General features: G+C 43.7%; 1 protein-coding gene across 7 annotated transcripts in view; it reads right to left on the bottom strand.

Moving 5' to 3' along the window:
* Positions 1–308: 308 nt before the first annotated feature.
* elf2b (E74-like factor 2b (ets domain transcription factor)) overlaps positions 309–11,838 on the bottom strand; it is a 29,990-nt gene continuing 18,460 nt past the window's right edge. For 2 of the 7 annotated variants that reach the window (XM_085410780.1, XM_085410781.1), the window contains exons 4-10: positions 4,551–4,664; positions 4,243–4,431; positions 3,834–3,929; positions 3,230–3,425; positions 2,566–2,967; positions 2,304–2,481; positions 309–2,162 (exon numbers count right to left, since the gene is read on the bottom strand). In XM_085410780.1, coding sequence (XP_085266906.1) covers positions 1,596–2,162; positions 2,304–2,481; positions 2,566–2,967; positions 3,230–3,425; positions 3,834–3,929; positions 4,243–4,431; positions 4,551–4,664 — 1,742 coding nt within the window. In that variant the 3' untranslated portion in view covers positions 309–1,595. Of the gene's footprint in view, positions 2,163–2,303; positions 2,482–2,565; positions 2,968–3,229; positions 3,426–3,833; positions 3,930–4,242; positions 4,432–4,550; positions 4,665–9,401; positions 9,562–11,838 lie in introns of those variants that run through there. The other 5 variants (XM_085410786.1, XM_085410787.1, XM_085410782.1 and 2 more) reach the window with 5 other exon arrangements.

Genomic DNA, 11,838 nt, shown 5'->3' with positions numbered 1-11,838 from the left:
TACTGAAAAACAAGATTAACGCCGCCTGCCTGAGACATTTGAGTGCCTCACTTCTTGATTAAACGAAAAAACAACAACAGACAGCAGCCTCTGTGAACAGTTTGACTCTCTGTACAAAGTCTCTCTGCCATCTTTAGCTTGAGCTGAGCTAAACTGAGTAGACGGGAGGGAAAACTGCTCTGTAAAAGAACAGCGTTACCTATTTTATCCTGATTATCTTGTTTCATAATCATTTAAACCCAAACTCTAAATCTCCCAGCTCCAACATAAATGAACAAAAAAATAAATAAGTGATGCAGGGACAGCCGTCAGGTTTCAAATGTCTTTATATTTCAGTAAAATCTACTTTAATACACTTTGAAACAAGAGTACAACAAAATAGAATATACTTCAAATGTTGAATATACAAACAGTTCAGTCTGAACACAAACTTCTCTGTCTCTTCTTCTTCTTCCCTCTTTTCAGATTAAAAAAAATGAAATGCAGGAGCCTCGTTTTAAGCTGGAAGTAAAGTGACCTGGGATCCACAGTGAGCCATCTTTGCATAAACTTGATTAATTTCTTTCTTGCTTCTACAGACATTCCTATTTTCAGATGTGGCAGCATGCATCGGCTCAGTCGCGTCTTTTTGCATGCAGCCTGACTGCAGGGTCACAAAAATGTTCCAAAATTAAAAGAAAAAGGAGTAGCCAAGATCCTTTCTAGCCACATCCTCAGATGTGCTGTGAGCAGTCTGGCCTGTCAGATTCAACCTGTGTGAGTGTTAAAACAGCCAAATGGAGGCGGAAGAACCAGTAGAAAGAAAAATTAGTTTCCCTAGTTTCAATAATACTGTGCTTGGTACAAGGTATCAAAACACAAAGAAAACAAAACAACAGCTTACCGTTCAGACATCACATGAAGAAGAAAATTAAAATCTAAGGCTGTTCTGTTAACATTAGCTCCGTAAACTGTATAGCAGACATATTTATATTTATGTACATACATGACCGTGTTCTGTCTGATATCGCTCCTCGTGGGAACGCCTCTTCCTCTCACTCTCATAGCACCACCTACACTTGATCGGCACAGTGATATCATAATAATATTAATAAAAAAACTAGTTGCTGGTTTTAACGTTTGTCTCTACAAAAGCTGCATTACACCCCAGCCCCATCCTCCGGGTCCTCTTGAATGTGACGGTTCACATTTTGCTTTTTGATTATTTGCTTTCATTTGTGTTTGTAGTGTTTCGCTTTTTTCCCCAGATTTCAAGTCAGTGACGGTGAAAGATTTCCAAAGCATAAACTGTAGTGATCAAAAGTTGGTCCCTTTTCCCAACACATCCCTTTCCTTCAAGTCTGTTTTCCTATGTTGGAGAGGTTTCTGTGCAGCTCTGAGACAGTCCGGATTAGTTCTAGGCAGCAACATGGAAGATGTGAAGACGGGCTCAGGAAGAAAAGACACGCACAAAAAAAAAGGTGGGGGGGGGGGGGGGGGACTTCTGGGCGTCTTTAAAGTCTCACAGACTGCTGCTGGTTATTACGAAGAAAAGTAGAAATGACTTCAGAAATGTACAAACGAGCACGCTCTGGCAGAGGAGACACGGACGCATTTCAACACTCGGGCTCTTCTGTCTTCATCGCCACGTCGGCCGAGTCCATTGGCTCCGATTTGACGCTCTGGGCCATTTTTGGATTCGCCTGATTCTGCTGGATTGGCACCTGCATGGCCTGTACCTGGACGCCGGCGGCCTTCAGCTTCTCCACCGCTCCACCTCCTATGACCAGCTCTGAGCCATTGATGACACCGCTAATGATACGAGGCTGCGCCGCCACCGCCTGGTTGGCCGCAGACACCGTCACCACGCCCGCCCCGCTGCCCGGCTGCGAAACCACCAGAGTCTGTTGCTGCGCCTGCGTCGGCACGGTGAGTCTCATCACTTGCGTTCCCGGCGCGACGTTGACGGGCGTGAGGGCGCGGACAGTCAGGGGGCTCCCGAGGAGGCTGATGCCCGCCGGCGAGGCCCCGACACCGGGCTTGTTTGTGCCCGTGGAGGTCTGGATCTGACACTGAGCCAGCTGGTGGGCTGGGATGGTGATGATCTTGGCGAGCTGGACAGTGATCTTGTCTCCGTTCTCCGCAGTGGCTGGCACCATGGTGGGGATGGTCTGGATCACGACCTGATGAAAAGAAGCATCATCAGTTCATCTTTTCAGTGCTGCGCAGTGACTCAACTGTTTCATCACCAAAACAAACTTAATTACTCAGAGTTATAAACACATTTCTAAACTTGGTTTTGCATCATTTTCGATTTTGCACACCTTCTGCTGGGAGTTGGCGTTTCCGGCAGCGGCGCCGATAGCCGAGGTGTTGGTGAGCAGAGTGGTTTGGCCGGCTGCTGCTGTTGTTCCCGCGGGCTGCTGCATGGCGACTGTGGAGATCTTCTGACCCAGTGATGTTGTCATGACTACTGGCACCTGCATAGCCACCCGGACCGTCCTGCAGGAGAGACAGAGTCAGAAGGGTAAAGATCCGCATGAGCAAAGACGCCACATAGTGAACATCTGCGTGCAGGGGCCTCACCTCGCCCCTGTGGCGTTCGGGATGATTGCCGCGTGGGACTGCTGTTTCTGGTTCCCGTCCGACGCCACTGAGACCGTCACTATTCTTCCCGCCGTCACCGCTCCTCCTGCTGCTGGCTTGCTGCCTGTGGCCACTGGAGTGTGGACGACGTTGGTTTTGTTAGCGCCCCGCAAGATGTTGGGCTTCTTGGAGGATGACAGCTCGGTGGCGTGGAGCAGCATGTCTGACGGCGGAGGCACGCGCTCGTAGGACGCCGCTGTGTCCGAGCCGATCAGGTCCTCTGGAGCAGGAATCTCCGCCTTATCGTCGTCAATGATGACAATGTTTTTGGGCATCTCTTTGAACTGGTAAACCAGCCGCTGGCCCTCCACCTTGGCGAGGATGCCGCGCTGGTAGTAATATCTGAAGAAAAGGCATCAGAACATAAGATGCTGCTTTCAAAGAAAATAAAAATGAAATGTCAGCAGAGGACTGGAAATCAGCCTCTGTGAAGTCTAGCAAGGTAATCCTAAAGAGACGGAGCTATTTTTGTTTATCAAACCTCTACTGTTGCCTTTATCGCTGCCAAATTTAAAGTGTTTATTGGATCATAAAGATGTAATATACTTTGTTTCTTTCAAAAATGTAACACATCCGATTATAATCCCAGATAGGGACAGCCTACCTGAGTGCCCGCCCCATCGTCTCATAGTTCATGTCTGGTTTGTTCTTGTGCTTGCCCCACAGCTTGGACACGGCCTTTGAGTCAACCAGCTTGAAGATGCCCTTCTCCCTCTGGGTCCACTTTATGTATCTGGGACAGGTGTTTTTGTCCTGGAGGAGGTCCAGCAGGAATTCCCAAAGGTAGGTGGTGCTCCCTGCTGGAAATCAAAGATAATTAACATCTGTACTCAGTGTATTTATGCAGCGCTGCTGGACTGCTTTGTAAAAATGCTCCACAATTATTCTTCAAATGAGGAAACCGAACTTAAAAACATGAAACGTTGAGGTTTTCTCTGTAACATGACTCAGTCTTCACCTGGCTGTACAAAGCATTCTGAGGTGACTGCTGCTGAGAGTTAAGCACTGAGCACTGTATAAATAAAACTGAACCAAAGTCTAGTTCATGAAGGAGAAAAGCTAACTGAAAGGTCATATTAATGTTTAAAGCATGTTGACTGATTCATGAAATAAAAGTACGAGTTTCCGACAGCTGCAGGCACGGTGAATTTCTGTCTATGTTAACCAGAAAGCAGCATTTTTTTGTGTGGAAGAGCTAAAATGGATACCTCGGATACCTTTTCCTTCTCTTGGTTTCTTCTTGATGCCGACGTCCGGTGAGCCGTTGGAAATGGCTGACTGATGCGTCTTCGGCTTCCGTCCAGCTGGGAAGGGAAACATTTGAAAGAAGTCAGTTGTGAGACCGAGGTGTGACCCCCTCGGATAAATTGACCACTAGATGGTGCTCTTGGATAAAGTCACTGAGCATAATTACAAGGTTCTGGTTTTGGATTTACAACTTGGCATCAGTGCTTCCAGATGTTTTGCATTTAAATCTTGGCTTGAAACACTGAATATTTTCCTTTTCCCCCCAAAGTTTAACAAGCCCCCAGAAAGTTAAAGATATCAAATTAACATTTTGGGCTCTGGCTTCCTCCACATAACAGATAAGTTAACTTCCAGCTCTTTTAAGTCTACCTCGCTTCTTTCTGACTGGCTCGTGGTTGGGTTCTGGCTCCGGATCGTCCATAACCGTAGCCATATCCTCATCCTCCTCCTCACAACATTCCTCTGTTGATATCTCCACCTCGGACTCTGTGATCATGTCAGGCCGCATGGCAGCGTGGAGGAAGTCTTGTGTCGCTCCACTTTGTGGAAGGAACGCTTCTGCACAGAGGAATCATCACAGGGTTGATGAGGATCTACTAGACTGGCCAGCAGTTATGCTAACTGAGCATATAAACCTGAGCGGTGGTCCACTAACAGTGTATCTGTGTGTGTGTTACCTGGGCTGTGGTCTTCTTTGAGGCTGGAGGGCGAATCCATGCGTAGCAGAGCCTCTGCAGCCTCAATTGTTTTGTCAGAGCAGTGGACATTGGTGCCGTGAACAGAAGCCTCCACTGCGACAAACAGAAGACACGAAAACAGTCAGCAAACACTCGCCTGGACTTTTAACAGTTAGTGTTTTTCTTCTTTATTAAGCATGAGATCTCATCAATCTACTTCTTTTACATTTGAAGGAAAATATTAAGACATTTTTAATCTAAACAGATATGATACGTTAATGAGTTTTAAATAACTGAGATTGCCTTCTAGCTTCCGTCTGCAGAGTGGAGAACAGCAGCAATCCTAAAGTGGGGGTTCTCCTGGACAAACAAACATCTGGCACCCCCTAAAGGAAACCACCAGTATTGCAATACAAGTATTTTGACATTCTGAGTTCATAATTTCACCAATTTTGCCTGAAATGCAGCTTCAAACCATGACAGAGCCTCCACTGTGTTCTACAGATGGCTGTAGATACTGTTGTGCCTCGCTCCTGATAGCTTCCATACACACTTATCATAATTTATGCTGATTTTTCCCCCCCATGTTTCTTAACCACAGATCTTCAGATACTGTTCATCTGCTGCAGATAGTTTTTAGGCCTCATACATCTTTTTTTTCTCAGATTTTGCACATCACACATGCTAATTTCAGCTAAGAGCTCTTTGGGAATCGTCTTTTTGATGCAAAAATATAATTTTATGCCTGTCAAACTGTTCTATTTTACTCAGATTTGTTTAAAGAAATGTGGAAAATGATGTGTTTTTCCAACAGGTTGCTTGTAATAATGCGTGTAACGATGCAATTTAAAATTTGTTCTAAGCTGTTATGTGTTCATCCATTGGGTCACTCCATCCATAGGATCACTACCTGGATCCTGGACTACCTCACCGACCGACCACAGTATGTGAGGACTCAGGGCTGTGTGTCGGACAGGGTCGTCTGCAGTACGGGGGCCCCACAGGGAACGGTTCTGGCTCCGTTCCTCTTCACCATCTACACTGCAGACTTCTCCCACAATTCCACCCAGTGCTTCCTGCAGAAGTTCTCTGATGACTCTGCAATAGTCGGCCTCATTACTGATGGGGACGACAAGGAGTACAGAGGTCTGACCCAAGACTTTGTGGACTGGTGCCAGCTGAACTACCTCCAGATCAACGCCAGTAAAACCAAGGAACTGGTGGTAGACTTCCGCAGGCACAAGCATTCTCCACTGCAACCACTGAACATCCAAGGTATGGACATTGAGGCTGTGGACAGCTACAGGTACCTTTGTGTTCATCTGAACAATAGACTGGACTGGACTCATAACTCAGACGCCCTCTACAGGAAAGGGCAGAGCAGGCTGTACCTGCTGCGGAGACTCAGGTCGTTTGGAGTGGAGGGCCCACTCCTGAAGACCTTCTATGACTCTGTTGTGGCTTCTGCTATCTTTTATGGCGTGGTCTGCTGGGGCGGCAGCATCTCTGCTGGGGACAGGAAGAGACTGAACAGGGTGATCCGAAGGGCCAGCTCTGTTCTAGGATGCCCTCTGGACCCAGTGGAGGTGGTGAGTGACAGGAGAACGGCGGCTAAGCTGTCATCCCTGATGGACAACATCTCCCACCCCATGCAGCAGACTGTGACAGCACTGAGCAGCTCCTTCAGTGGGAGACTGCGGCACCCACGGTGTGGGACGGAGAGATTTCGCAGGTCTTTCCTCCCCACTGCTGTCAGACTCCATAATAAAGACTTTAACTGATCAAGCACACACATCCATACATATGCAATAATAGTAAGTGCAATAATCCTTTCTGTCATCGTTGTATTTTTACTCAGTTGTATATAGTATTTGTATTCTATTTTTATCTTATTGTATATTTATTTTATTCTACTGTATATAGTATTTTATTTTATTCTATTCTGTACAGTTGTGTACTGTATTTATTCTTATTGTATTCTAATTTTTGCCTCATAACTTTTGCACTGTCCACTTCCTGCTGTGACAAAACAAATTTCCCACGTGTGGGACTAATAAAGGTTATCTTATCTTATCTTATCTTATTGGTTAGGGGACTTTTTTTATGCTTGCCTGATTCATAGTTCAGGGTTGAATACTTCGACAAAATGGTCAGGTACAAGTACTGGACTGAAAATAAGTAAAAAAGCAGCAAATGTCCAAACAAAAACTTTGTAAGACCTTCATTAACCAACTACTGCTCAAAACCACTGTAAGAATTCCCAAGTCTTGTAACCAACATGTAAAGAAATAACATGTGACTCAAGACTTATGCACAGTACTCGATTTCCAGTTCACTCCCTACCTGCTGGATCATTATGGTGTCACAGTACAGTACAATACAATGCTGCAATATAGTGACATCAAAAAGGTGTATTTCTATCTATATGCAAATAGGGACCATCTTAAGCTTGAACAGCACAAATTTTGCACTGTTTTACAATAATTAATGTGATTATTCAATGTTTTGTTTATGATATATAATTTAGTCATTTGGATGAATTACTGAAGGATACTAAGATCAGACATTATGAACTCAATGAACTCACACTGTCAGCACAAAGACCACATACAAAGTAGACACCCAAAAATGTTTTAATTTCAATTCTTTCACCCCTTTTATATATTTTTTTCTCCTCTTCATAGGTTTTTTTGGCATGTATGATTTCCCCTTTGAAATGTTTGTCTTATTCACTCTTCCCACATAAATTAAAACTAGAAACATTCGTCACTTACATTTACATTTAATTGTCACGTATATATTGTATTAAAACGTTTTGGCTTCCCATAATTAAGCAAAATTTTTTGTCTACACAATTTAGCATGAGCAGACAAAATACTTGTGTTGACTTATACGCAATTTCCCAATAATTATGGCTGTTTGTTAAGCAAAAACAGAAGCCTGGGTAAACTAAAACCTGCTCACAGAATTTTTTGTTTTTGTTTTTAAATCTGGTGATTTTTCTTTAGTTGAAGATCTAAACCTCTCTGAGGACCAATTTTTTGCATGAAGGAAAAACTCAATTTTCTTGCATATAAAGCCCAAACTCACTTCCTGCAAAGCTGGGTGTTTAATTCAATATGTTAACAATCAAACTATTGACCCACTCAGACGTGAGCAGCCCTCCTGTTTTATTCAAAAACAGGATACAGCCGCTGTCAGGGAAACTGTACGTGGACCTGTCTGAGGGAGCTCTGAGAAGGCACCCAGGAGCACCTGCTGTCGTTGTCAATCACCGGTGGGAAACACAAGATCCCATTACACCCTGCCCTATCCATGTTTGGCTATCTTGCTGAGGCAATGGGCACTGTGTCGAGGACAGAAATAGGCTATATTTAGGCTGTCCCACTCATTCACAAGCAAACAGGACACACTGCAGAGGTCCTGTGGCCTGCAGAGTCGCCCTTGAAAGTAAGCAGAGGTGCTGCAGTAAGGCCACCGAAAGGGTTGAGTTCAAACAGCTGCAGATGTGCCTGACCAACATGTCAAAATCTGAATTATCAAGGTTATAACTCATGTCTGATTATCCAATAAAAATTGCAAAATTGTTCAGTTTATTAGAATAATTATTTAAGTGTAAGCAAAATTACAATATATAAAGTTGGGAAAATCTCTCATTCACATTTACAGCTCGGTAACGGGGCCAAGAACAGCAGCAAGTCCGACAAAAAGTAGTGCTGCCCGTGATGACTTCCGTGTTTACACTCCTCACCCGTTCCCTCCAGTTCTCCTCGAAGAGGCACACAAATCCTCCTGTCACTCAACACTCGCTTTGCCTCCTATTGGCTGTCGCTCAGTTCAAAAGCCTGCCCCCAGACGCATCTGATTGGACTGCTGCTTACGTTCGGAAGCAGCGCGCGCACTACAGGACTAACGGACGAGTCAATCAAACACACGCCCCGCCCCCTCACATAAACAATGCTTCCGCCATCGAAATATTAGAAAAAAATACTTTGACATTAAAATTAAACAGAGGCGGAAACAAACACGGCGTTTAAGCGATAAAAGCCCGTTATTCAAAATCAGGAAACACGCAGGTGAAGAGAGTTTGTAGCCGGAAAGCTGAAGCCAACAACAAACGGCTACAAGGAAGAAAGCGCGTGAGCCAGGCCGTCCCACGCGCCTGCACAGCGGCTCCACAGGACGGTAACGGAAACCGTGAAACAAACAAACACACACACCAAAACCCGAGACCCAGAGGGTGCCACCGTGAGCCGATCACACATTAATCCACAAACATGACACAGGACGGCGCCTCACTCCCCGGAGCTGCTAATCAAGGATCAGCCTGCAGATTATTCAGGCTAAACTGACCCGAAACCGAAGCCAGCCGCAGTCAAACACCAAAACAAACGGCCATAAAAACGATCACAGGGAATATTTAACTGTGCACGCGTCGTTGATGCTGGTAAAAATAAACCCACATGTCCTTCCGACTCAGACAGCGTGGCAAAGACGTAGGAAAGACAACATCTCCACACTTCCTGGTTGTGCAGCCGAGCTGCAGACCGTTATTCTACACCACGCGGAGGGCAGAAAAAACTCCTCCCGCGTGCAAAACACCACTCATGCACGTAACTCTCCACCTGTACACACCACCGCATCCAACTGAAGTTTCCCTCCTTATAAACCGGCTCCGATTAAACCGTGTGGCGACGCCATGCAGGTTGCTAACCAAGGTGATCACTTCCTGATTGCCCTCCATTACTTCACCGCACTTCTTCTCAGCGGACGGCGGCGCAGCGGACGCACTTAAAAACAACAACCGCGCGCAGCTCAGATCGAAGCCGCGAGTGCGAAAAATTACGTTACCGGCTCTGATGAGTAGATCGAGTTGGTTTGCGTGCCCCTCATGCTGCGAAGTCGCCATGTTTTCCCCCTCGCTGCAGATTCACATTGACTCCTCACTGAATTGTATGGGAAGCTACTAGTTCAGATCACTCCGCCGCTAATGGGAAATCTCTTCGTATTGAACGCGACGCGTCACAGCGCCAGCAAAGGTACCCATCCGCCACCAACACAGGAAATCCTTCCGTCGACCTCCCCTTCTTGCGTAGTGAGCACGTCAAATAAAAGCTGCACCGTTTTTTAAAATAAGCTCACCGTTTTCACATCGCTGAAGCAAACTGACACGGATTTTTACTGTGAGTCTCTTAAAAAAGCATGTCAGTATAAGACCCAGCACTTAAAAAAAAATGCTTTAAAGGTCTAATAAAATACAATTAAATAAGTATTATTTTGGTGACCAGTAAAGTTCTGCTACTGATATATGTTATATAAATATTTAAGCAACGTTTCTCATGTATCTTACATGAGATACATGAGGGGGGGGGGGGGGGGGGGGGTGTCAAGATCTCTGTCTAAATAAATAAATAAATCTGGGTAAATTCCTATGGAACGCCAGGACTGCCATAATGAATTAATTAAATACACCATTAAATAATTAATTAAATGTGGCAATAATTAATTAAAATTGGAATTAATTAATTAAATAAATAGTTATGATATATGTAATTAATTAATTATTGACACATTTAATTAATTATTTATGTATTTCACGTTTTAATTAATTATTGACATTTAATTAATTATTGACACATTTAATTAATTATTTAATGATATATTTATTTATTTCATTTTGGCAGTCTTGGCGCCTGGCTCTCATCATGAAATAATTTTATCTGTCAGCCTCACCCATCAAACTCAGGGGGCGGGGTTAACGCTGATCGAGTCAAAACCATTGCTTTGGCCTGGTGGCCATTGTTTCTAGCACACAACAACCGGCATGTGGAAGCTAACAGAACTGAGCTTTGAAAAACCCTGTTTGTGTGTTACCAAATACCGTTTTAATATTTTTTTAGCCGAGAATGTAGTGGTTTAATCTTCATGTGTCTGGTCGGTTTGTCAAGATACAGCCTCTTTGCAAAAGTGTTTCGATGATTTCGGAGATGTCGTCCCAGTCTCACGGCAAAGCGTGGGATAGACCCGCTCGCCTCGCAAGCAATCCCACCGACAAAGCGCAGGCCCCGGTACACAGCTGTAGTAACCCCCGCTGACTTCTTTTACTGAGGTTATATTTATCGGTGTTTTATTTCCTGATGTTCTTATGTGTCCTACGTGTTTCAGTCGCCAATTCTGAATTATAACTAACATTAAAAACATGTTTAAGGAGGAGAGAGAGCAAATAAATCTGTTTAACATCTGATCTTTGGGTTTTTGTTCAGTAATCAGCGTGACCTGTGTATAAACACATAAAAGAGATAACGTTGGTGTTTCCGTCATGTAGTAACTGCTGGCTTTAACTGTACAAAGGTTGTTCGACACTATGAAACACATACAGACTTCATGATGTTCGGCTAATATTTTTATTGTGAATATTAATCATGCTGACCTCGCTCTGTACACCACGCAGCGAGGTCAGCATATCCACGATATCCTCAGCTCCATGAGTTAACACAAAGTTTCCCAGCTGACTATCTAACTGCCAACTATTCCAGAGACGTGAAAATATACAGCATAAAGAAAAGTGTAAGAGACTCAGCAGCAGATTAGAATAACAGTTATACATTTAATAAATCACCAAATGAATCCAAGAAACGAGCAAACCTGTTCCGACAATTTGAATTTGTATTCCCTCAGCTGCAGACTCGCTGCTGTTTAAATGTTTGAAAAGGAAGATTAGATATAAAAAACGTCAAACATAGACTCAGTCTGCCTTCACATTTGATATGAGGCCAGCACGTATAGTGGCCTCAGCAGGCTATTACTGAAATACACATGCTATATCATAAACTATGATATAAATAGGGAGGTCCTATTAACATGTTTAGTTTTAAAGGACACCTTCCTGCCTTTAGTCTCATTCATGAGCAGTATTAGTTTTCTTCTAACATCCAGAAGTCTGCACAATGTGTTTCATAGTTTGTAACAAGCCTTTGACAGGTAAACATAACATGACCGAAAAAGCAAAAATAAAAAAAAATAAAAAAAGAAAAAGAAAGAAAGAAAGAAAGAAAGAAAGAAAGAAAGAAAGAAAGAAAGAAAGAAAGAAAGAAAGAGAGAGAAAGAGAGAGAGAAAGAAAGAAAGAAAGAAAGAGAGAGAAAGAGAAAGAAAGAAAGAAAGAAAGAAAGAAAGAAAGAAAGAAAGAAAGAAAGAAAGAGAGAAAGAGAGAGAGAGAGAGAGTGTTGACATAAGAAGAGAAAATGCTCTCAATTATGGAGACAGACAAATGGTTCATTTATGTTTGAT

This window comes from Rhamphochromis longiceps, linkage group LG6 (assembly GCF_057381845.1).
Source record: "Rhamphochromis longiceps isolate RC_006_pf linkage group LG6, R_longiceps_female_GT1.1, whole genome shotgun sequence".
NCBI lineage: Eukaryota > Metazoa > Chordata > Actinopteri > Cichliformes > Cichlidae > Rhamphochromis > Rhamphochromis longiceps.
This window is presented reverse-complemented; position numbering and strand designations above follow the sequence as displayed.